The sequence below is a fragment of the Pocillopora damicornis genome, chromosome 9 (assembly GCF_964200805.1).
Source record: "Pocillopora damicornis chromosome 9, jaPocDami1.2, whole genome shotgun sequence".
NCBI classification, from domain to species: Eukaryota; Metazoa; Cnidaria; class Anthozoa; order Scleractinia; family Pocilloporidae; genus Pocillopora; species Pocillopora damicornis.
In genome coordinates this window covers 17,057,121-17,083,952 of record NC_142678.1, presented here as the reverse complement: position 1 = coordinate 17,083,952, position 26,832 = coordinate 17,057,121, and the positions used below count along the sequence as shown (strand labels likewise).

The window sequence follows — 26,832 nt, the reverse complement described above, 5'->3', positions numbered from 1 at the left end:
AACCCTAAACAGAAGGGAAGATAAGATCGTTTTTAAACTTTGGTTACCGCAATTGCAATCAAGGCAAGCGAGGCGCGAAATCTCCGCGAATCGGTCGAAATACGAGCATCCTACCTTTTCACTAATTGTGCTTTTGTTTTCAGTCCTTTCAATGTATCGCCCCTACATTTCAGCCAGAAACGAAGTTCTTCATTTTTTAGCGTGGCAGGCGATCTACCTCGAAGAGAAGCTCCAGGAATATCGTCTTCTGTGAGCGCACGTGAAGCAGCCATTCGTGACGATCAAAACACAGGGAAAAGCCGGCCTCACCGGCTGGCCTCACTAGCCTCGCTTCCACGCAACTAGCCCCGGGCCGCCCGAGAGGTCCACCATATTTGCATTCGGTGTATTACATGATTTTTCTCGTGCAATTTGAAATAAACAAGCACTTACAAATTTTTTCAAAGACCACAAATTGCACTCGCCCTAAAAAAAAAATTTACCAATCGCATTCGAGAATTTGTCATAATTTTGATTAATAATGGTAATAGGACCGAGTGGAGTCCAATTAGGTCTGTAATGATGAGAGTGATTGACAAAATCGGACAACCGCGAAGCGGGAGTGCGATTTGTCAATCACGAGTATGATTACAGACAGGTTTGGATGACATGAAGTCCTGTTACCAATTAATCGTAACCATTACAATTTCCGAAAAGCCTCACTGTATTATTTCACTGTATTGAGTCATGTTTCAAAATTTTTTTTTGCGAAAATCAGATTGTTATATCAGTTGGAGGTCATTTAATTAATAGTGGTAATTGAACTGAGTGGAGTGCAATTTGGGCTGAAATCATACGCGTGATTTCAAAATCAAACGAGCGCGCAACGCGAGTTCGATTTGAAATCACAAGTATGATTTCAGACCAAAATTGTACGACACAAGGTTCAATTACCGCTTTATTACATCCATTTTGAAATCACCCAAATGCAGGACTTGGTAAGTTCAAATTTTTTATTGATGCAGTACTGAGCCGGTCTGAAATTTAATTCATCCACTTTTGGGGGGGGGGGGGGAAAGTAAGAGTTTTGGAAACAAAAGTTGCAAAGTTTGCCACATGATACTCTTTGTCTTCAATTTTCCTGCAATTTGATCAGTTACTTTAAACAAACTTGAAATCTGATTGGTTGTTTTGTTTTAAGTGTAGCCACCTCATTGGCTGGAAAAAAGACGCGACTTAGAGCAACAAACGGTGCGATTCGTGAATAAATCGCATCAATTAGAGCCAATCAGATTACAGGGACCACCAGTGATTTCAAAATGGGTGTAATAAAAGAAAATATGCTTGTGTATCCTCGAAATGATTATGGAATTTTTTTCGTTGACGATTTTTTGGACTCCATCAGATAAAGAAAAAACGAATATTTTGAGATGGAAAGGGAAACTTTGTTCACTTCTAGACTTTTTCTCCTACCCTACCACGCTCAACCACAAATTATCCATTAATGGTTGAAGTTCATTTCTCACCGACTTACTTAAAAGTAACCAAGGTCCAGTAGCCGTTGAGAAATTCAAACATGGACGGTAAGTGCACAGACGTTTTCTTTTCCTGGGTTTTTGTTCCGGGTTAATCACATCTGCGTGCTCAGTTTCTTTTCTAAGAATGGATGAACGATGAGTGAGAGATACTCCATACATTTAGATTTAAAGTGTGGAAAGAAAAGGTTACAGTGAAGTTATCATTTTGTGGTGTAAGTCGTCGTTTTCCGTTTGTGTGGATTGGAAGGTAATACCAGTCGAAAGAGTACAATTTTCGTGTGAAACCCTTTCCTTACCTATGCATGCACCCAGAGTTGTGTATTTTGAACTGTCTAATGATTACTCAGCATCCGGAATTGGTATTCCAGGAAGAAATCCCGAATTGGTATGAAATTCAATTTCTACGTTAACTCTTGTCTTGGTGCTCGAAAGCGGAATTCGAACGGTGGAAATTCACAAACTCAGCAAAGTGTTCACAAGCGCGTCTGGTGATGAACTAGACTCATTTGCCACATACCTTGATACGGTCATATAAATCTTAATTCATTCAAGCCAAAATAATCAATTGTAGCCAAAGCTGATATCTTAGTTTTCAACGCAATTTGAAACAAATTTGCGCCTACTTACTTTGCACCACCATTAAAAAAAATTCATCATACAGAGCATCGCTCGCCGGCTCGAAACCTCGGGGCCTCATTGCTCCTTCCGTAACGCCCGTGAGAGCCGGCCTGCAGTCATCTACTCATAAGCGAAAGGATTCTGCAACAGACTTTACCATAACGTGGATATCAAATTTAAATGATATCACGTGTTGTATTTGTATTTATTTGCCACATGAAGTGGTGAACATGTTATACGTTCGTAGTTACTGTTGATTAAACACGATAATTAATGACCATTTCATGCTTTTTTTGAATGTTTTGTGAAGGTCAGGTAGGTAAGGGGTGCGAAAGTTTCTCACAAAAAACGAGTGTCAGAACTAGGAGGGAAAGAAAACGAAATTGTGAATAGTTGATAAGTTTTCACACTTAATTACGCCCTTTAAATACGAATTGCTTTTCTCCGGGAGTTATCTCTGAAGAACTTCTTAATTCGTAACTTCGGGCATCCTCGACAGGTTTTCCGCCTATTTATACTTCAATCTCATCATCCTTCGGCAAGGAATTGCAAATTATTGTCTCTCCTTAGGGTGACATTGAACGATTGAGTGATCTTTCCTCGACAGACAGCGGAGATTAAAGCGTAGACAGAGCAAGCTGGCATTGATCTAGGTAACCGCACAGAGTCGCAACTCGTCTTAAACCAAACTATCTGATGTTACTTAGCAACACGAACTCCGATTCGGCCGAGTTGACCAAGCGTCACCATGTAAGGAAATTATTTGATTACCCTGTTATAGTTAAACATTTTTTTTATTTATTTTAAAGCCGTAACATTTGTAGCAAGCTATATGAAGTTCTAACACAGTGAAGATAATAATCTTTGCCATCTAGAGTATTCAATCGAGCAGTCATCTATTTAGTGCTTACAACTGTGACTGAAATATTCAGTTCTTGGCTATCTCGATGCTATCATATGTTGGAGATAAGCAATTCACATGGTCATGTACAGCTCATACCTTATTTCGGTGTCAGGGTGAGCCAAAAGTAAAAGAACCTACTGTTAGTAAGAATCATGGTTTAACTAAGTACAACTGCGAAACTGAATCTAATCGTTCAAAAAAAAAAAGAATTCATGGTTTTTGGAGTTGTTTCGCTATTTTTTTTTGTTTGGAGCTAGGCACGCTCTTTAAAGGCAAAAAGATGGCGCCATCCGAACTACCCATATTGGCGATTGCGATTGATGTGTCACATCACCGCAAGAGTTTCATTGCTTGTTCAAAGTTAATGTTTTGATTTTCAAGAAAGCTGAGGCGCACAAATATCAATGATTGGACGACAACGCTGCGTGTGGACTCAACTCGCAGAATTACATTTTTGTCGGCTTCAGTGACTGGAATGCGATACTCTGGCATGTCTGGCTCACCATCCATTGGTTCGTATTGGAACACGGTTGGATCATATGACTTGAAGCTACCAGGTTTACAGTAGGCCTTGACAAGGACGCACCACCGTTGGGACTCGGAAAAGATTCGTTCGGAATAGCAGGCGTGAGATGCGTAAAGAATACTTGGTGAAAGAAAGATCGCTGCTGCCCAGTCTCGGATGCCAAAATGCGTTTCACCAAGTTTATAGTGCCCTTTTGCTGGTTTGATACCACTAGACCCAGAGGGTAGAAGGCCCTTGTCAATTATTGACTCCAGATACCTATAACGAGTGCCATGCCATGCTGTTTCCCATGTGCTGTGAATGTTATTCAACTCATCTCGCGTGAGGGCATCCAGACCACGAGGATCACGCGTGAGCTCCTTTGCTATGACTTCTCCTTGGTACTCAATGAGTCGTACACTCTTCACAAGTTGCCTCTCTTTGAGCCTGGCAGCAAGAGAAGAAATGTCATCTCCGGACGCGGTTTGGATCAAACTTCGTATACTTGGAGTGGCGCTTTCGTCAATGGCGGTATTACCCCATTTGTTTCTGATATCACTCTTTGCTCCGTGTTGAAGTAGGAGACCGACAATTAGTTCATGGCCGAAAAATGCTGCACCGTGGAGAGGAGTGCTGCTATCTCTTTGAGCTTCATTGACATAAGCACCTTTCTGGAGAAGTAAATTGCAGGTATCATAAAAGCCTGACTTACTTGCAATGTAAAGCAGTGTTCGACCATGCTCATCCCTTCGTTCGACAATGTTACCATCCTTAGCAATCCTTAGGGTGAGCTCGTGTGTATGGCCACAAGCTGCGAGCATGAAGTGGTCACGCCTTGTAACCACAAATTCATCTGTGCCCTCAACTCGCTTGTACCTGCCAGCTGGAGAGGTCAGCATATGATGAGCAATTGATACCATGGCACGATTCTGACGCACTGGTTGGTGTATCTTCTTCTTGAAAGCTGCTTTGATAGCCTCGCGAGATGCATCAGATGAATTGAGACCCAACACTTGCCACGGGTTAAGGGGTACAGAAATGACCACCCTGCCTCCTCCTCTAGCACCGTATGTTGCCACTCGTCTTCTGCCATCTCCTCGATTGCCATCATGACTGATGTTCCGCCTGTTTGTTGACGAACTGCGTCGGCCGCTAGGATGCCGCTTGGGTCCTACAGGCGTAACACTTGAGGTGGAACTTCTCCTTTCTGCTGTAAATCTAGAGCCAGGAACAGCATGATAACTTTTAGATGCATGTGATGTTGATTTGGCATCACCACCAGTGTACTTTTTGTTGTGTAAGGGGGTGGCATACACACTTGGGACGAGTGTAGTTTTGACATCCTCAGATGAGGGTGTCCAGTCGAAAGCCAATGGACTTCCAGTTGATATTGAGCTCTTTCTTTCAGTTACATAACTTCCATTATTAGGATGAACATTGGTAGACTTTGATTTGAATTTATCATCGGCATAGCTGTTGGAAAACGAAGTCTTATCACCACAAACAGAACTTGTGTAATTACTTCTTTCTCCAACACGTCTTGTGACAGGAGTTACATTTGGCCAATTCGATTTTGATTCCACAGTGGCAAAATAACCGGTACTTGTGGGCTTCACAGCAGAAATTCCATAAGTTTCCCTTGATGCTGATTTGATAACACCATCAGTTTCATAAGGTTTTCTAGTGACGCCATTGGGGTGATAGGAAGATGCCCAGGATGTTGTTGAAGGCCGCTCGACACTAGCACTTACAGGGGTAGCACTTACAGGTGGGACTGTTGAAGTACTGGTTACAGTTGGATAATTGTTGATGAATGGGTAACTTCCACTGTCACTAGAAACAGCAGAATGAGCTCCATATATTGATGAATAACCTCCTCCTCTCGAGGTGGCTCCTCCATATCTTGATGATCCATAGTCATGTTTGGGTCTGTTTTCCCGTGATAGCAAATTCCCCATCTGAAAGAAAAAGAAAAGCGTGAAAAGTTACTTATGTGATGGAGATAACTTTCTGGCAACATTGCTTCTATGACTTGTTGGTTGACCAAAATGCTCTGGGACGCTAGGATCATTGCAGTCGAAAAGTTCTTCAGAAGAGTGAAAATCCCTTCAATCATTTGAAAATTTGATCTACTTGAAAAATGGAAAACCAGCTATGTAAACAAAAATGCCTTTCATAATTAAAACTTTTATAAAGGAAAATGCACTTCAAGTGACTAGATCAAATTTTGATACATTGAAAAAAGTTAGAAATGTGATTATATCCCAAAGCAAAACAGCCCAATCGTGAATACATTTGAAAGAATAGTGAAAATCTTGCCTCTGGCCAACTTTTCTTACCTTTAAAATTAAAATTGATGTTACAATTTCTCATTGCTAAACATTACTCCCAGATGCACTTAAGCATATGAGAATTAACAATTCTGATAAATCAAAGTTTATGTAGTGAAAATTATTTTAAACTGCTGTGTAAACAAAAATGCTTCTCATAGTTGAAAAGTTCTTCACAAGAGTGAAAATCCCTTCAATCATTTGAAAATTTGATCTACTTGAAAAATGGTTAAAACCAGCTATGTAAACAAAAATGCCTTTCATAATTAAAAATTTTATAAAGGAAAATGCACTTCGAGTGACTAGATCAAATTTTGATACATTTAAAAAAGTTAGAAATGTGATTATATCCCTAAGGAAAACAGCCCAATCATGAATACGTTTGAAAGAATTGTGAAAATCTTGCCTCTAACCAATTTTTCTTTCCTTTAAAATTAAAATTGATGTTGTAATTTCCCATTGCTAAACATTACTCCTAGATGCACTTAAACATATGAGAATTAACAATTATGATAAATCAATGTTTATGAAGTGAAAATTATTTTAGTTTGGAAAAAGTTGCTATTCCAAAAGATACAATTGCAAAAGACACTACAGCAGAGGCTAAAAAATAGTTGCAAAGGGGGGTGCACCCATCTTTTTGATCTTCAACCATGTCAGGCTCTTTCATTATAAATAATTATCATGGCATTATCCTTATTGTCATAAGTAGAATATTATTATTATTATTATTATTATTACGATATCAAATAATTTACTTATGTGGGGTTGAATAGTGATTCAGTTATAGTCTTAAATATTTTGATGCAAGGTCTCTCATGACAAAGAATTGTACTTTAGGTTGAGAGATTGAATAACTTATTATAAGCAAAGTTCAGTAGTCACTCTGACATTGTAAAACCTGTATGATGTTGACCTAATATTATGATTTTATTTAAAAGACAGTAGCTGGAGTCCTCAGTTTATATTCCCATAATTGTCGTGAAATTAACCCATGTTCGCTGTATACATCTATTAATTGAGTACAGATGCCAGTATTGAGGGGCCTTTTGAGATCCAAAACTGACTGGGAGTACTTCAAATGGTAGTAAAAATGTATTTCTTTTTTTAAAATTGAGAATGAGGAATGAGCACTTTTGAATTGTGTTCAGCTTGCGCTTTAAAATGTAATATCAAATAAAAGAGGGGATGAGGGATGTGAAACCACAAGCTGTAATAAAGTAATACACCCCCTTATTGGTTCTGCTTGATCTCCAACCATGTTAAATTGCAAATTAAATTGCAAATGTTGCTGCAAATGCAGATGGCTCTTATTGTGTACGAGAAGAAAGAGTTACGAAACATATCACGAAGAAGTCAGTGATACACATCAACGCAGTAAAAGATCAAAAGTTAAGCTTGCAATTGATGCGAAATTCATTTAGAACTTGTTTACGACTCTCGGCAGAATTGCCTGTCTGCATAATTATATAATAGGCACTAGTGTCGCCGCTTTCTCTGGATAGTCCATTTGTTAAAAAATAAATTTAAGTCCCATAACTTCCGTACAGATAGGTTTACTTTCTTACCTATCATGTTTTAAAGAAATTCGTCATTGCTTCGTATCAAAGAGAGCGAGCACGTATTATGCTAAGACTAGTGAAGCCAGTTAATGAAGTCATCGGGTCGATTATAATTAAGGTTGACTCTTTGTTGTGTTTGTTTTTGCTAAACTACACTCAAACTTTTCTTCAATATAGCCAAACCTTTCATGTGAATGTCGAGTTTTGCGAACCAAATGATTATATCTAACGCTTGTAAACGTTTGTATACCTCTACAGACGCCTGAAGGTACACTAAGAGCACTCCTGTATTTCCTTATACTGAATAAGTGAGATTTCGTTCAAATGACCGACCATAAAATCTTAAATCACCATCTCACACGCAACAATGCAAGATTTTCTCTCTGAAATAGGGTTTCTGATAGCTCATCTTTCAAACCAAATGTATGAAACAAATATTTTCAATTGTTAGGATCGAAGAAGAATATGAAATAAACCTACTTGAACAAATCTTTAGTTCCCTGTGATTTCTTGCTTTCCGTAAGATGTTACACCCATACTAATTAGCTGCAGCAATTCTACGAATTTCGAAAGGTCAACCTCCGCGTTTAAATTCTAAGAAATTCGGAAGTTCCACTCTTCTAGGAACTTGAGCCAACATTTGACTTGGGGGTAACATGGTGACGCACAAGTGTCACGACAGAATTTTTGAGTCAGTACCGCATAGTTATGGTAATTATGTCAACATCTACTTCAGGTTAATCCCTCAGTCCTAAATTACCGAAAACTACATCACGCGAATGCCGCGACTAATCAAGGAACTTGTTTGGACTTAACCGGCGGTAAATTTCAAAATGAATCGGCGGAGCACGCGCCACACAATAGAGAAAATGGCCTGAAAATCATCAGAGGGGTGAATGTTTTCTCGGTTTCACTCAAATCACTTTGAATAGACTACTTTTATCACATGGCTCTATTTAGCACGGATGATAATTACATTTGCCACGGTAAAATTTTGTGAAAACTGCATCAAAAGGTTTTTGAACATCACGGCAAAAGTTGGTAGTCATATGAATTCTTACAAGTAGTCAGGATGATCCGATTTCATAGACTGAATTTACGTAAACACGACCAGAGCTCGATTGAGGCACTGTGAGCTCCCGAAAGAAGTCAAGCCAATATGCCGTTGTTTACCATTGACTAATTATTCAGGCTGGTTATTTTTATACTGTCAGTGCCTGTTTAGAAATCCGCCTTATTGCAATTGGACATTAGCCATCTCACACAGGCAGACAGACACCCACGCTGGTCAACCGAGAGCTTGATTCACGGCGCTTATAGGGAAATTTTATGTCTGGAAGGTTCTCGCGCTTCAAATTCCAACTGGGAGCGGGTCATTATGTTGGTCCCAAATAAACATAAAAATGATTTTAATTTATTTACAGTCAGTTATTCATCACTTGACCAAGGTCCAAGGGTTAAGCATCCTCTGCTCAACAGGAGACAGCTTTCACTCCCACCTCCACGGAGCTGTTGCCTTTTTTTATTTTTTTATTTTTGTCTCAAGTTTAATTCTGAACGCTTTTCGATCAACTACGACCCACCCTGAATCACTCAAGCTGATTTGTTCCTCGTTTCCTGAAAACGATTTGGGAGAATATTCCAGGCCTAGTGCTTACCGATCAAGTTCGCCATGCGAAAACGACTTAAACTCGGAGATTTTAGCTGTATCTAACAGACTTTTTGACCGATCCTAACGCATTCATTTATTGTCCCACTGACGGAAACATGTTATTTACAACCTTTTTTCGCCCCCAAGAGAAGTTAACTTCCTCCTTCCTGTACGATTTCCGTCTTGTTTTAATATTTACATTCACGTTATCATTCACTGTGCGCCTTAAAAGAAATATAACAACTGACATGAAATGAAAGTATGGGTTAGTCACGTTTATCATCCTTCCTGGGGTTCGTGACGTTTTCTGCGATTTTCGTGTACACAACGGATTTGAAATAAAATCAGACGTGACTGTGACAACTTGGACAGAACTATCACAAGTAGGATGGAAAGGAAAATCCGATTGGGTTATTGAAAAACGGACCAAACCTCTTATTGAACTGTCTGATATTGAAAAGAGCTTCAGAATACAAAGGAGAACAAAAATTTGATTAAAGTTTGCCCTGTTTATTCTTTATGAAGATAATTCCAACAAAGGGATCAATAACTTGATGTTTTCTTGTCACAATCAAATTAATAGAAAAAGCCAGTAATAGATCACTAAATTTCCTATTTTACTTTCAGTCTTTCTTCGTTTTCTCATCTTCTGCTTTTATAACTGGTGAAAGATATGACCAAACGCGACTGCCAACGTATAGAACGACGCGAGTGTGAACGCGTAGAACGACGCGAGCCTACTGCCGCGACTTCCTTTAGTTGTTTTAGTTGACTCATTTGACGACACATTTGACGACTCAGTTGACGACACATTTGACGACTCAGTTGACGACACATTTGACGACTCAGTTGACAACGAAGAGCGATCAGTTGGTCGCTTTGTGCTGAAGCCTGTGCAAAAAAAGCAATTAATGGAAGATGTGAACTCTGACATTAAAAGAAGCTGCAATTCGTTATTTTGTTTTTCCCGTATGTTTCTTTTTATATTCCTTTTTGCTATTGCGATTTAAAGACAAATCTTGGCATACAACTTTCACTCTATTATGTTCTTAGTACCGCATTAGAGTTTAGATGGGGTAAGGGCGGAGTGGCATGCAATGTAAAATTATGTCTAAGGTATAACGAATGGCGACCATGTGGCAATGGGCTTATCTTCAGAATAACTTTACGTTAGCTTTTGCTGTCATAAATAGATGAAAAAACATGAACAACTGCCAAATTTGTTTATCCTAGGTTGCATCTTAATACAAAAATTTCTTGTTCTTTATTCAGTTCTCGAAAATGCAATCATATTGGTCCATGCTGGGACCATCTTAGGTCGCCAATATCCAAGGCGACTTAGGGCAGGGCTTCCTCAGCCTTTCGACACATCGTAAGATGAGGAACCTAGCGCAGCAGCTAAAGTGTCCCCGGCAGTTCAACTACACTTGCAAGGGAGGGCAATCGATTCTAATGTTAGCTCATGTGGAGGAGTACGGCAGAAGGGTCAGGGGGGAGTTAAACAACGATATATTCGGCACTCGCAAGGATTGAACTGCTTTTTTTCCAGTAAAGCCGGATTTGGGTCAACGCTATATACGCCAAATTGAACCCAGCTTTTGAAAGGAAATTGCGGAAAACACGCTAGCCAGTTGACATAAGGAAAGAAGATGAGAAAGACCCAAGAAAGAGCGTACATTTACAATTAGAAAGTCCTTGAGCCAAAAAGAGGCAAAGAAAAGAGAGGAAATGAAATGAAAGGCACGATTTGGAGTCAGAACTGAGGGAAGAGCGAAGCAGAAGATAGACAGAGCTCCAACGAAAAATGAAAATATTTGCATGGTCACGAAAATAGTAGGGATTATGCCGGGGTCCGCGCGTCTATGAACTGAAATGAAACAAACTAAAATGCAAGAAAAATTATTTTGTAGTTTGCTGCCATCGAAATAATACACACCGTCGCTTCCAGGGTATGGTAGGAATACTTCTTTAGTGTTACACTTGTCGCCCGTACAGCAGTGAATTTTACATTCTGTTAACGTCCAAAGTTTACGGTCTTTCAGCAAGCCAGCGATAGCGGCACAAGCTGCTTTTTCGTCTATGCAAAGAAGACAAAAGTGATAAGGCCAGTGAAATAGCTTTTATCACTTGTTTTTTTTTTAATTAATATAAAAGGAATCGGTGTGTATTATGAGTTGGCTCATCATAGCTACTGAAAAACTGAATCAAGAGGAAAAGGCGTGGGCAAAAATAGAAGGATAACACATTTATCAGGAACTGTTTGCATGAAAAACAAAATAAATGATCCATCCAACGTATTAGCTATGTCGTCGGCCATGATATTGGCAATTTTTAACCGCTCATTTCAGGTTATGGGTCAAAACTGAAATATGTCCCTTGTTAAATTCCTCTCCTTTGCGTCACTATACCTAACAAAGTAGTTTCTTTCTTTTTTAGATAAAAGGAATTATTGATGTTTTAATAAATTACCAGCTAATCATATTAAGTATGATTGGTTTAATTTTGCAGGTGTTTACCTTCGCATGAATCAATACATCCCTGGACGTAACCACCATAGATTGAGGGAGATTGAAATCTCGATTCGTCCCAATATCTGATCGCTGCGGAATAACATTGCCTGGTACCCAGTGATTCTCGATCTCTGGCACAAACTTGAACTTTGCCGTCGTAACACCTTCCGCTGTTAACTTTGAGGCAATACAGACATTGCAGACTTTGTCCCGATGCTGTAAGGAAGAGTGGTAACCAGTTTATTCAGATTAAAACATGACTGAAATGTCTTGCGGTACAAAATCCTAGCAAAATGTCAAAACTTTTGGTGCCTCCCTGGGACAAAAATTTGACGTTTTATTTATTTTTTATTTATTTTCATTTTACCCCGATGATTCATGATTTATTTCATAATTCCTTTTTCGATATGTGTGATTCGCTTTTTTAACAATATCTCAATCCACGATTCCGTGGTTTTAAACAAGAAAATTGATGATTTTTTCCATTTTAACTGCTATGATTCACGATTCATTATTCCACTTCCGCCAAAGAAGTTCCTTATTTCGTCTAAGTATTTCAATTGTACGTGTGTACCTGTACGTGTACGTTGGTATTAAAGCCCATTTTTCCTTTCAAAGTTGATCACGTAATCAGTCAAACGTGGCTCATGGGGCCGCCACTTCAGGATTCCAGGGGCAAACTCTTACGAGGAAGCATCTACAAATGAGTATCTTGCAATGCCACAGTGTGCCCGATCATTGTATAGTACATATAAAAATAATTTTTCGAAAATGAGGCTTAAGTCCAACTCCGTAATAAAAGATATGAAAACCACAAGATTTGGCTTAAGTTAAGATTTTAAAACTTCTAAAATTCTAAAACGAACAAGTAACAAATTTGAAATGAAATTTAGAAGTCTCGAAAAAGGTAAAACTTGGAGAAGTGACAACAAGAGTACACGAAAGTGTCAGGTCAATTTTCAAAATCAAGGCTAAAGCTTGTGCCCGCGCGTGAATGCTGAGAAGAAGAAGATCTGCCAAGATGGGGGGGGGGAGGAGGTAAGTTGCGGCAATCTCTTACCTGGGGGCTGAAAAACTTGAATTGATGTAGCGTCCGACAACGTTGGGATATGAGTGTTACAGTTGCTACCAGTGCAGCACGTGATTTCGCACTGACCCAACGACCATCGTCTATTTGCTTTGATAAAGCCACCAATAGTTGAACAGGCTATCTTCTTTTCTGAAATAATAAATACAACCTAAAACTCTTACTCCTAAGATCTTATTAGCGATACATGGTGATAAACTAACCTATCATGAGGTTAGAAGAGAATTTGGTATTAAATTAACTTATTATCCTCTGAATGATATTTTTCCTTTACCTCATCACTTTTTTATCACTTTTTGCGTCATAACGATCTTGCATTGATATTGTAAGGAGAAATTATGTCTTTGTCTCGTAGGAGAATTTTAAAGGGTCAAGCGGAGATCATTCAATACTGGTCTTCGAAAATTGCGTAAGGACAAAAAGCCGACGTTTTCTATCTGATAAGAAGTTTATCATATATTTCGCAAACTACTTTACTGAGCCAACTGTTTTTAACCCTTTTCTTCTAAAGAAGCTCTCTTAGGGTGAACTAAAAAAAAAAAAATTCGGTTTGAAAAGTGTTTGGAGACAACATATGTACGTTTCGCTTTACATTATTGAATGATGTTACCGATAGGTCAACGATATACCTCTCCCATATCGACTATCTATGACAAAATATGTAGCGATTAGCGAAGCCAATGAGATTGCCGCATTTGTAAAAACGCATCATTGGATTTAGATACTTAATCGTAATAGAACCCGATGTGTCGATCATTAAAATAAGTTAAAGTTTTAAACAGCCTCCAGATTTGGACTAAAATCATCAAATCGTTTGTTCACGTTTTTTATGCCAGCTTCATAGACGATTCGGGTTTTGCCCTTCTCAACTATCTCGCGATAAAACTTCGGGCTCAACATCTACTGCATTGAGTGCTTCAATTAGGGGCTTTGTTTCTGTTTCCCGCCTTTTCGTTTTCGCATAATCCATTCAAATTCGTGCTCCTACACGATCACTTGAACCTAAAATTGTAAAACTGATGATCGCTTCTTTGTAAGGCCGTTGTTCGATCAAGTAACGACAGCATGTGGCAGATTAGAGTAGGCGATCAGGACACTGGCCAATCAGAACAGAGGAAACAAGGGTGTATCGTCTTTGATAACTCGGAGAAACACAAGAGGGCAAAACGAAATTACGGAAAATAATCGCACAGTCACACTTAAACTGATTTTAAACAAAGATGATTCGAACAAACAAAATACATTATTTATATACACACGAAATATCCCTATAATTCACTTAGCTAACACGAAATATCGTTACAGAGGGCATTTAAACCATTTGAGTATGCAGCAGATCTATTGTTACCTCGCGTGTTTTAATATATTACAGGCTTCTACTCATTAAGTCACCTGAACAATCCACACAGCCTCGATAAAAACCATTCACTTTGTTTCCATTTTGGTCTCGAAATGATCCAGCCATCGAGGCGCAGTGACTCGTGCCCAGTGAATCTTCACTTGTAGCGCAAAACTGAGGCTTTTGATTTGTCTTACATGAACCTGAATCAGTCTCGAAACAGCTATTACACTCAGCTGTTGGATCACAAAACAAATTTTTTATTGATGTACACACATAATTGAATTATTTTATTTAACCCCCTCCTGATCTCTGAACATGTTAGAAAGTTGATTTTATTGTAATTATTGGGTTCATTAACATTGAGGTTTAAATCGGAACAATGGCTACCTATATCTTTATTGCCGGCCCGCTCCACTGGGCAACAAGAGAGGTTACGAATGTTTGAATCCGATGTTAAAGCTGTTGCTTTTAACAAGATGGTATTTCCTAAAATCATCACAACATTTACTTCACTTGATAGTTGGCCTGGTCCTTCATGATGCCTGCATTTATTGCTACGGAATAAGTTTCTTCCAGCCATTTTCCCGCAGGCTTTTCTTTCTACTTGTTACAGAGGATCTATTCATACTCCTTAAAATTTTAGCTACTTAAGTTGAAGATAATTTTTTAAATCTTTCTCTTTAAAAGAAATCATCGTCAACTCCTCTATGTTTTTTAAGTCGTGAACATACATGGGGCGGCAGAATCCAAAATCGCAAAGGATTCTGTGGAGCATTAACCATCACAAGCTTTGAGTTATTGTAATTACCTGTAAACATGCAAGAACAAGAGAAAGATGTTTTTTTCGTCTTGTCACGAGCGTGGGACAAAGAAAACATTCTGAGTACCCATGAGGAATCGAATCTCAGACCTTCGGATTTCGTGCTCCGTTGCACTGCCACTGAGCCACAGAGACTCCACGGTGAGCGAGGTCTATAACGAAGTTCATATGACACATGTCCTGCATACTGCCAGGATCAGCAATGTCGAAAGCGTAATGTTTGTAGATAGAAATAAGAGAGATGGTAAGTTTTGAGCTCGGTAAAGAAATATAGAAAGATGCGAGTACAAGCGAGCAAACTCGCCAGTGCCTGTAAACATGCCAGAATTTCATTTATATTTTCTCTCTGATGGGCTCCCTGTGAAGCTGCTTAAGGCTTAGCAGAATTTCCCTTAATACGGTACCTACTTGGTTAGACTGAAAAAATATAAAAGCAGTGTGAAAAATCACATCACCTGTCTCTGGAAACACAGGTATGGCAGCTGGGGTCATTGTTGGGACCCCAGTGTTACAGTTTCGCGTCTGGCAGCAATCGATTGCACATTGTTGCATTGTCCATTGTCCATTCCTCTTGAAGAAACCACCTAAACTGAAACATGCTCGTTTTGCGTCTGAAATGCAGGAAATAAAAAACACAAACAAAAAGAAATCGTAAGACGGGTGGCTTACTGTGACAATAAATCTCTTTTTACTCGCTGAGACCAGGTGAGAGAGATCTAGGAGAACAACCTTTGAACAAAAGCGGCGTTAATGCATACGCTAGAATGTATTTTTCCCCGATTCGAGACAAGAAATATCCATGTGAGCTTTGTGCCCTTCACGTCCGTGAGAAAGAGTAATAGGAAGATCACTTATACAGTACTCTAGGCCATGACTAGCAGTCAAGACATCTTGAAAATAATATGATTTGCTTCTGACAATTTATAAAAAAAAATTACTAACATAATCTTTCCTGGGGAAAATGCCTTCGCTAGTAATTATTCCACGTGACTTTGGAGGGAATGGTATATCAGGGCAGTTAAAATAAGCAAAGTTTCTAATCCTAGAGATTTCAAAATATGACCGGAAAACATGCCCCTATACCCTCCATTGCGTGGAGCTCCTTTTTTTTTAGCCTGCTCCCTTAAAAATTGCTAAATTTTCTTAAGTCTGTGGACTTACGTGTGCATTGAAGGCATCCTCGAAAGAAAGATTCATGGATTTTGCCATCCTTGTCGCGGTATTGTCCCAATACAGACGCACATTGGCCTGTGCCCAGTGACTTAGGATCTGTCACACAGGTTTGAGTCTGTTCGTTTGCTGCGCAAGTACCTGCGTCTTTTTCACTGCAAGAGTTACATTTTTTGGGCCAGTCAGCTGATAAGAAAAGAAAACGGACACGTATTAACGTACTTTGTCGTTCATGAGAAATATTCGTAAATACCAGTAGTAAACTGTAACTCTAAAAAGAGGTTCATCTTTAGCTGCTTTCCCGGACAATATAGAATTTAACGTCTGAGAATGAGTGTGGCATACGCCATACTGAGGGATAGATATTCTCTTCTTATTGTGACAGCAACAGACTGTTAGCAGTCTTGCGGTATGGAGCAGGAACCTTGAGTGACAAGAGATTAACCCTTTTACTCCCAAGATCTCATTAGCAATTCTCCTTACTGTCTGCAATACAGTTCTCATGTTGTCAGTATGGAGAATTTGGTATTGGATCAGCTAACAATCCTTTGATTGATATTTTTCGTTATTCTCATCACCTGTCTGCTTGATATTGTATTTTTATTGTAAGGAGAAATTTTGTCTTGGTCACTCATGGGAGTTAAAGGGTTAAGACCATAAACGTTTGGGATGATCCAGGTCGACGAGGCAGTGGTCTACTTCCACACTTGTAGGACGGTACGAGAAAAAAAATAAGACATGTACTGTATCAACCTCAATAGAATTCGAAGGTACACACAGGCGGTTACAAACAAGACGAAATCACGCATGTCGCAAAACAGCTCCGTGAGGTCCTGTTTAAACAGGTCCTTCGGTTAAATTGATCGCAAGTTTGTTTTTTAGAGAAGTTCTTGCATCGAGTCGTCTTTCCTTTTCAAGAGACAGATGTGCTTGAATCTCCAAAGTCGTCAACAACGCTAGCCAATAAGACTGGGAGTTTGACAATATGCCGGGAAAACAAAGGAGCCTTTGGTAGATCGGAAAATTAAACATTTCAAGAGGCTTACGTGAAATACATGTAACTAGCCCTTACAAAAGGTCAGCAAAAAGTTATCAAAGTTTTGTTTCCATCAGATTACCTTCTGGTGTAAAAACTCTTTTTCTGTCGCCAGTATCAAGGTTTGGAGTCTGCTTGTTACAGTTGTTACCAGTACAACACTCGATTGAACATTCCCGCACGCTCCATGTCTTCTGAGCCTTTAGGGCACCCATAAGAGCAAAACAGGCTGCAGTTTTATCTTCAAGAAAAGCAGGACAAATAAATGCGCAAAGTTAGATTTCCATCCTCCTAAATAAGAAATAAGAAACGAAATATAACTTTCAAAACATTTCTTACGTTGCCCCAGAGTTAAAGATTATTATGCAAATCGTCTCATTTTCAATTACAAGGTAAGGTTTTTCGGTTTTTACTCTTTTTTTTACTATCGTTTACGTTTTTATTACTTTTATAACGTTTCACTTTATAACATCAGACATGTAATTTTTATATTGTGAAGAAATAAAGACTGCTTTAGCACTTCAAACAAACAAAAAAAAAATAGAAAGAAACATTCATTACTACTATCTTCTTTAGCGGGATTGGCCAACGAATCACTTAGAAACCATTTGGCAAAAGCTAACACTGTTCAAATGTTAACTTTATATTTACAATTAACCCCAGCCTCTGAATTAACGAGAGCTAAAGCATTATCCCAAAATTTCTTATGTTTGATCTGTTCGTGGCACAGGACGCTAAGGAGAAGTGGGTTCTCGTAATGAAAGAAAAACGAAAAAAATGAGTTTCTAGTGATTTAAAAGTGCCTGTCAGAGGAGATTAAGTTGAGATCAATTTACCTCCGCAATCAATGCATCCTCGTATGAAGCCGTCATGTAGTTTATCATTTAGGATGTCAGTCTCGTTCCCATAATAAGAGATTGCTACGGAAGCACAGTGAGTGGTTCCCAGAGAGAGTGGATCTGAGGCACAGGTTTGGTTTTTCTGGTTTGCAGAGCAAGAGGCGTCGTCAGCTTCAATGCATGAGTGACACTGTGTGGGACCGGCGTCTGTCGAAGGAAAAACAGACACCAAGGAAACAACATTCGTAAATAAGCGACTGCAAATGAACAAATGCAAAACTCAAGCAAACTAAAGAGAGAGGGACGTTATTGACGGCGCCTTTCTCTGCACACGACTCTATGTTATTCCCCCAGTTGCTTGGATGAATATAATCACTCTGTTCGTTTTAATCTCCTTTACAAGCGGTTACTGCTGAGCTCTGCCAATGGGACGCAAATGACTTTCTCCGACCGTGGCTTATTCGCAATTAAACCAGTAAAAAGTCAAAAGAAAAACAATCAAAAGGCAAAAACAAGCAAAGAAAGGTGCCTAACAACAAATGAATTAAATGAATGTCATTTTGACAAGTCATGACCTGTCACGCACGGGCATTCGTGCAGCAAAGGAAAAAGGAAAGTAGGAAACTTTGGTGTGGTTGTCGTATTTACACCAGACCTTCCCATGCTTCTCACACCAACTTGGCTTCACAAAAAAAACATTCTCAAATTTAACTAAAATCCTTTTTCATTCATTTTCATGTCCAAACTGGAAAAACAAATAAATCGAACGGTAAATGGAGCCTTTATTTAAACTTCGCTATTTCAAGTTAATCGAGGCAAAATCTGAAGTAACGTTCGTCTAAGGCTACGATCAAAATATCGTGCCAAAATTTTCAGTTCCACTCGTAGAAATCTTTTTGTTCCTTTTTTTTTTAGGCATTTGAGATAGTTTACCGTTCGCGGTTGCTTTTAGTCAAATAATTTCATCACGCGGGTAACAGGATAGGTGGGACATGATACGCAGGAGACATCTTAAGCAAGGGTCACTATTTCCAGACCTGCTCATAAGGCTGCGAATACTTTAATCTTCCACAACACATAATTTCAAGGCTGTGAAACAGTATCAATCAACAATTCAGGCTCTTAACGGAGTTTACTTTGCCTTAAATATCTTCTAAAATGTTGAAACAACACGAAATTGAGAACGATTGAACAACTTGATGTATGTTAAAAAGACATACCTCGAAGCATTTCACAATAATCTGAATGAGGCTTATAAAACAAGTCCCTATTTTCATAAATAAGGAAATTGTGAAACTTAATTTAGATTCATGAATTCACTATCATGTATAAAATTAGCCGGTTGCTGTTTAGTCTGACAAGGTCAGCACAATTACTAAGTGACTTGAATATTTTTTTTACGGGCGGTTGAGTTTCTCAAAGAATAACAAATTACTCCTCGGCTCTCAACGAGCTTAAGGCGTTTAACCGAGCAGTGCTATATTGTTCAATGCAATTTAGTACTTACCAACTGCATTTATCGGGAGGCAGCAGATTGCGAAGTAAACAAACGCTTTCATAGTTGCGTACCAAAAGAGAACGAAATTTCCACTTTCACGAATAATCACTTTACAGCGACTGAAATACACCGTGGTGAAACCGCGATAATGATCAACGGTCTGCTTCGAGGCGATGAGATGAACGAAAAGAGAGGAGTGGAACTTGAGGTCCTTCTGAGCGTGCGCATGCACAGCAGCATAGCCGAAATTATTTCGTTAACGTCAAAAAATAAGCAGGTGATTGGCAAATCTAATCAGCTTAATGAATTCTGAAATTCAAATTTTCTTTTGCCTCACGGAATCACGCGGAGAGTTATTTATAATTACAAAGGTTCAACGGCATGTGTTATAGCGTGACTTACCGGCCGTGATTCCTGACTCACGCCTTTTAATCTAGCGCATTGGATAAAATATCACAACTGCCTTCCAAGTGCTAGGTTAGAGTCCACTTAAGCTGCTATATTGAATGACCTACAGTAACCTCGGTTCGCCTTAAGATCTGATTACTTTTATATCGAGGAATTCTAATAAGGTTTGGAATTTCTATCTTTCGATCTAATTCCCTTTTCCCCTTAGAGGACGCGCAAAAATCATGTGAGAAATCCTCCTCGGACAGACAAGTTGACCGACACCTCACCTGTGATGCAAAGCAAGTGGCAGAGTTGCCCTCATATTTAATTTGGAGGCTCCGAATCAGCTATTATTGCTTTGAGACCGCACGCACAAAAAAAGTCACTTAAAGGGTCAAAATAGAGAAGATCTCCCTTAAAGGTGACATTCCAAGGAAGTGTACTTTCTTATCGATATGATACATGTCAAGTTATGCAATAAGACACTTCAGAGACGAACAAAAAAAACATATTAGAAGCAAAGGAACTCTTTCATGCTTTTGGTGGTTGCTCGCCACGAGGAAACCACGTGGGCGACAGCAACGAGAACGTCGCAAAACAAATGATCTATTTAGCAGAACAATAGCGAAACACGTGCTTTTTAAAGCTCAACACTGCATTTAAATGTTATACCGAAGTGAAGATGTCGTGCCGTCAGCGTCACGAGCTATTGGCGTAAGTCTTAGAGGAAAGCAAATTACGTTTTTTCAGGAACGTTAACCGGTGAAAGTCTTAGGGGAAAGTATATTACGTTTTTTCAGCAACGTTTTACCAGACGTCGCCGTAGTGACATCACAAACTCCCTAATGATAAGCGATGTCTGAGGCATGTAACGTGGGTTTAATCGATAACGTAGCCGTCCTTCAAGCCTGGGCTGATAAACACATACACATAGTTTCAACCACACTTAGACTGAGCAAATAGGAGAAAAATTGATCGTGACCAGTATGTAATGCATCCCGCTTCGTTTTTTTAAAGGCCATTTTGTCGCTAAGTCTTTTCAGCACTCAAACGCCACAGGCCTATGTCACGTTAGACACCTTCACTACGTTCGTTGAACAATACAGATAGCAAACTCCTCACCTTACTTTGATAGTCAATGTACCAAACTAGACACCTTCACTACGCTCGTTGGATAGTACAGATAGAAAACTCCCCTCCTTACTTTGATAGTCAATATACCAAACTAGATATTAATAAATTTGTATTTATTGACCCAACAGTTAGCAAATGCTTCGCCATTGCAAAAAAAGGAATCTTTTCTCAAAACGTCAGTTGCAACAAATTTTTTACCTCAAAAAATTTTTCAGTTTCTTTGAAGATTGGAGATATAAAAAATATCTGTTACGCTAATCAACCAATCCAGAAACACATCCTCTCATACTAGACTATCATTTTTTGTAATCCACTATCTAGCACAGGTCAAATAAATCAATATTATTCATATCCCTTGTTAAAAAAGCATCCATCAGGAACAGCAAAAGAGAGACGAAACAAAACAAAAACACACGGTCATGTGTATGATCTGGCACGCAAAGACGCGAATTAAAAAAAAGTACACACCCTATCTATTCCTGGAAAATTGCACTGCATGCTTTACTCTCAGCCTAAAATTATGGGATGTATTCCCTAAACGTCTAATTGCTAAAAGAAAGTGAATTGTCCTTTGAGGCAAAAAAATGGAAAATGGTATTTTTCGCGAAACGAAAACTCTATTGGTATCAACTTCTATTAAAGAAATAGTGACTTTATACGTTCTGTCGTTGCAAGTATTTGAAATTTCAAAACTAGTGCTCCTTCTCCTACGGTTCCTATAAAAAAGAAGAAGACAGCTTTGATGGATATCTTTTATCCTAGTTTGTGATCCAAAGCTGTTGGATCGTGAAATGATGTTCAAGACATCCTCTCTGTTTTTAATCTTTATCCATCTTTGCTTTGTTTTTTGCTTAGGATGTTTTTTACTATCACAAACACACAATCCTAAACTAACTGTGGTGTCCACGCATTTTCGAAAATGTCTGTAAATAGTGACACGCTCGTGAACTGTAAGTTTTGCAAAGGAGTTTTGGTTCTTTAACACCCGAGGATATTTGATTTGCACCTCGAAAATCTCCTGTCCCGGTGTTACGATAATATCCATGGTTGTGACATAATGTTTTCCCTGGGAGCGACGCCGAATCTTGGTAAAGCTCTCTCCAACCAAGCGTTGGCAATTTCCATAACCTCCAGCCTGCTTGTCGCCCCTCAGAAACTGCTCTTGAATTTGGTTGTTTATAGTTCCAAGGGCAAATTCTGCTAGCCAGGTAAATCGTTTATCGTTATCTGGAAAATTTGTTTCCCAGCCTTGGCACTTACAAACCGCCAGAGGTTTCCTTGGTAAATCTGCGCACGTGCGATTGGCAGGAATTAAATCAAATATGCCTTTGTCTTTTATACTAGACGAGTTTGTTGCTTTCCCTAAAGACATAAGCCCATTGTGAATATCCAGAGTATTGATGATACGGTTTTGATTCTGCTCTAGGGCGTGGAGTGTTCGTCGACCTAGGATTGCTGCCACTTTGTCTGGAATTACAATAAAAAATAATGGATCGTATTTTTCGGTTCTTCCTTCCCTTGTGTGAAATGAATATTTAGTTGTTTTTGGACCGTGATCTGAAAGCACAATAGTCAACGTGTCTTCCATTTTAGCCATGTTTTTAATGTATTGTGAAAGTCTTTTGTCGATTTGCCGTATGCGAGATCCAGTTATTTCGTGTCCCGTGTTAAGATGTGTGTATGATAGAAGTCTGGTTTTTTTCCCTATCTTTCGCACATTGTTGTAAATCTTCTCGTTATAATCAAGAAAGTATTCCGCGAAAGGTTTTCCATCGAAGCACACTTTCTTCGGATGGTTAAATTGATTGGTTGTTTTAAGGCGCTTGAAAATTTCACAGGAAGCATGCGATAAACCAAAATCGTCTACATTGTAATTCTTGACCTTTTCAAGAAACCTTTTCCAACGGTTGGCAAACTCGTGTTTGTATCGTGGCATGTTACCCTGATATACATTGTCTGTAAACAGCGAACCCCACGAATCATACCAACAGCTGTCTTCTTGAAGCAATGTGTAATAACCAAGCTGTTTGAATTTTCCAAATAGAACCTCTATACCATAAGTCTCATTTTCATGCCTTCCAAAAGCACTCAAGTCTATCCTACCAGACATTAAAGCCCTGATATTGGGGAAAGTATATGAAGCTAAGCTATGTAGTAACTCAAAATCCATTACAGTAGCGTTGTGCGATTCTAAATGATCTATTTCTCTCAGGGACGTGACCGTTTTCGGAAGTGTTCGGTAGAAATGCGGCCGTGACACAGAATCAAGCACCAAAATGTTAAGGTTGAACTTCGCCTCATCGCTTACTCTACTACTAGTAGTTTTTTGCGCTATGGGAAATGTCATCAACTGTTCGATGAAACCTGTCCTACCTTTGCGAACACAAAGGAGAAGGCAAAAATTAAAGTTGAGGGTGTAATTTGTGTTTATGTATCTCTCGAGGTACTTTTCAAGCCCCCGTGAAGTGAAAAAGCGTTTCCACAGATGGCGTTCCTCGAGGATTCCATAAATAGGACTGTACTCTAGGACGTACACAGGATTTGTTCCGCACAATGATGTATTACACGCAACAACTGGTATCCTTAAGTTAGGAAATTGCCTGATAATATTGATCAAACACATCGGCTCCTCTGGTGGACTGTTTCCGCAGGTTAGAGGTTTGCCTCCAAGATCATAGTCTTGAAATGCCTTCAAACAACTCCGAAAGGAACGGTTTCGTGGAACACAGTGGACATTCTCAGGCAACATTCTAAGTTTTCGTACTTGCAGGAGTGGACAAACTGATGTTCTATTGTAATGTTTAGGTGTAACCGATTTGTCATTAAAAAATAGCGATGATGATTTTGTTATCGAAAGGCTGGGAGCCGGTGAAAATCCAATAGGTGGTGGAATTGGTTTGTTTAAATGAAATGTAGAGGATCTCCGGTTTCCGTTATTCCTGAAGCCTTGAGATACCAACAGATTAACTGGCGGTTGACTGAAATTATCAGAATCACTTAGATTTAATATCTTTTTTGATTTTTGAAAAAGTAAGTTTTTCTCACTGACAACACTGTTCAGCTCTTTTGGGATTAAAGGTTGCTGATTCTCTTTAAGGATAACTTTCGATGACAAACCCTTTAAAATTGCAATTGTCGAAGGAGAAAATCTTGCATTCTTCTTTTTTTGTGATGTGGGCTGTATAGAATTGACCAAGTCGTGCTTAGAATTACCTGGGGTATCCGTCATTCTCTCTTTTGATAATGGAAATGATCCTTTATAGCGGCTACTGATGGACAAATCATTCCAAGTGTCACCTTCCCTATCTTTGCCATCCTCCTTATTATGGTCATCATCACTATGACGCTCATCATCATCATCATCATTGTCATCATCAGTCTTCTGATAATTATTTCGTTTGTTGTCATGGTCACTATCATTGTCGTCATCGTCGTCACCTTCCTTTCCATTGCGATCCTTATTTTTATGGATATCATCACTATGACGTTCATCATCATCATCATCATCATCATCATTGTGTTCATCGATGTTCTGATAGTGATCCAGTTTGTCGTCATGGTCCATATCATTGTCGTCACCGTCGTCACCTTCCTTTCGATTACGATCCTTCTGATTATGGTCATCATCACTGTGATGTTCATCATCATCATCATCATCATCATCATCATTGTCATCATGGGTCTCCTCACTGTGATCCAGTTTGTTAACATGGTCATTATCATCTTCGTCATCATTAGCATTGCTGTCGCCACCTTCATCATCATCATCATTATCATCATCACTTGGTAATAGCGTGATATTTTTGTTTCTCCTTCCCTGAGGCATTCTACTTTTGCCCGTTTTCATGGCATGAAATACTTCTTCTCCTGGTGTTTCGATGTGCAGTACATCAGAAATGCCAGCTATCGAATTTCTTCTGGTTGTTACATCCCCGAAAAAGGTCTCGTCTTCACGCCGCTGGCTCATAATGCGATCCAAAAAGAGATTTTCCCCTGTAAATACAAATACTGGGAATTGAATGTGACAGTAAAATCAGCACACGAGCCAGGAGGCCCCCCCCTTGCCAGATCTTATCCAGGTTTGCATAGCATCAAGAGACTGTGAGGAGCGCAACACCCCCCTCCCCTCCCTCAGAGTTATGTCAGTCTTCCTGGAAGATCAGAGATGAAATATCTTGCTACATTTGTTTAAAGCTAATATTTTGTCGCTTCCTTTAAATTGGGGGCAGCTTTGCACAGTGCACAATTGGATGTAAACGATCTAGATCTTACACCTAGAATAGCTGACGCATTATTTCAAAATACTTTGAGTTGTTATTTCTGTTCCTGTTTTATTTTTTACTTTGCTTCTATTCCATCATTGCAAAGTTTTGGTGTTGATTTTTTTGACGAAATGAGCTCGAAATTTCCTTTATATTTTGTTCTTAAACTGAGCACTTTTTGTACAAAAGCACTTAAAGTGTTGAGAGCGAAGTATCGAGGCTTTCCCACGGTTAGCAAAAGTTATTTTTTAAATTTCAGCCAAGCAACACCTTTGACCGAGGAAATGCTTCATACAGAGGCTTAAACTCATGAGCGTTGCGCCAATATTCTTTCTCATCTTCTTTATCTGACTTACCCTGTATCTGCATGTCTTTTTTAGGAGTTACTGCCGTGTACTGTTCCATTCGGAAGAAATCCCTCACAGTGCCAAGATAAACGACTGTTGCAACAACGACCACAATGACAAAAAACGCCTTGATAAAAAGAAGACAATTAAAACCCAAAATCTCTCTTCTTGATAAGAATAATTTTCTGCCGCTAGCCAAATGTTAGTTTATTGATTCCTGCGAGTACTAATTGCTCTTTTTGATACTTTAGGGCAGGTTGCAGAAGCCATCAAAATGGTTTTGGAACAATTTGAACCACATCTCTCAGAATGAAGCATTGGACACCCAATTTCCTTTTTCATATCTATATTTTTTCGGGTAAAATTACACCTTTCTACCGGCAAGTTTTCCCATATTTTGACTCGGATTTTATTTCAGGTTGTCGACTGTCATATTGGCGATATTTTGATTGTTTAGGTCAGTTACGGGTCGATGATTCTGAAAAGCGAAGTGAGGTAAATGTTTTGTTTCCACTCAATTGATAGCAAAATACTGAAACCAAACGAATTTGCTACGAACAATAAAACACCATGGAGCGTTTTAAAGATTAAAGCAAGTAAACAAGGTGCTCAAAACGCTCTGTGAGATATGTCACTGACTGTATCTATTTACAGTAAATTGGCTTGATATGGGCTTATTGCTGAGACATCTGTGTGTGTGTTTTGGAGTTTGTTTTAGTCGTAAATCCTCTCTATAATATTTTGAAAACAATTTGAAAACTACTTGATTTTATGCATCGCGAAGTATAACTTTTCAAGCAACCTGAACGACGTTTTGTCATCGAGACAATTTGAAATTATTCTTCAATTTCTTGGAAAAATTCCCTTAAAAGCTTTTCCTTTTGCGTTAAAAAGCTTAGATAAAAGACACCTTATTAAGGATAATCTTCTGACCTTCTTGTTGCGGAGAACTAGCAAGCTTGCTATCGATTGAAGCCTCATTCTTTTCTGTCTGTCTGGCGGTCACAGATGTACTGAGTAATATTTTTCGGGCCCCACAAGGCTCTTGTATTGTCATCTCACTCGATTGCTAATAGCTGCTTCATTCTTAGGCTCTCTTCTCCAAGACATTACATGCAAATTGAAGCCGGCGCTCACCTTAGATAACTGATTGAGCGTTTTTCACATCAGTGTTACTCTATCGATTGATCACTTAAAGCAACAGGTTGTACCTGCAAAGTCACGTGGTAATGTCTCTTGAGCAGCCCGCGGAATGAAGAAACAACCTGCTATACGACAAATAATTAGGGGGGGTCATCTTTATATCTAGA

General features: G+C 39.0%; 3 protein-coding genes across 3 annotated transcripts; all 3 read right to left on the bottom strand.

The window, feature by feature from the left end:
* Positions 1 to 2,910: 2,910 nt before the first annotated feature.
* Positions 2,911 to 8,145, bottom strand: LOC113686861 (uncharacterized). Its single transcript, XM_027204539.2, has 2 exons — positions 7,917 to 8,145; positions 2,911 to 5,502 (listed from the first exon to the last, which is right to left on the bottom strand). Exon 2 carries the CDS (start codon positions 5,500 to 5,502, stop codon positions 3,370 to 3,372), a length of 2,133 nt encoding a protein of 710 aa, XP_027060340.2. The 5' UTR covers positions 7,917 to 8,145; the 3' UTR covers positions 2,911 to 3,369.
* Positions 8,146 to 9,576: 1,431 nt separating this feature from the next.
* On the bottom strand, positions 9,577 to 19,620 carry LOC113686850 (putative skeletal organic matrix protein 2). The gene is made up of 10 exons (XM_027204524.2): positions 19,399 to 19,620; positions 17,889 to 18,098; positions 17,135 to 17,293; positions 16,008 to 16,202; positions 15,302 to 15,457; positions 14,077 to 14,259; positions 12,658 to 12,816; positions 11,604 to 11,813; positions 11,024 to 11,164; positions 9,577 to 9,978 (listed from the first exon to the last, which is right to left on the bottom strand). Exons 1-10 carry the CDS (start codon positions 19,448 to 19,450, stop codon positions 9,743 to 9,745), a joined length of 1,701 nt encoding a protein of 566 aa, XP_027060325.2. The 5' UTR covers positions 19,451 to 19,620; the 3' UTR covers positions 9,577 to 9,742.
* A 1,391-nt stretch (positions 19,621 to 21,011) lies between these two features.
* Positions 21,012 to 26,708, bottom strand: LOC113686853 (uncharacterized). Its single transcript, XM_027204526.2, has 3 exons — positions 26,456 to 26,708; positions 25,532 to 25,649; positions 21,012 to 24,906 (listed from the first exon to the last, which is right to left on the bottom strand). Exons 1-3 carry the CDS (start codon positions 26,501 to 26,503, stop codon positions 21,383 to 21,385), a joined length of 3,690 nt encoding a protein of 1,229 aa, XP_027060327.2. The 5' UTR covers positions 26,504 to 26,708; the 3' UTR covers positions 21,012 to 21,382.
* Positions 26,709 to 26,832: the final 124 nt, after the last annotated feature.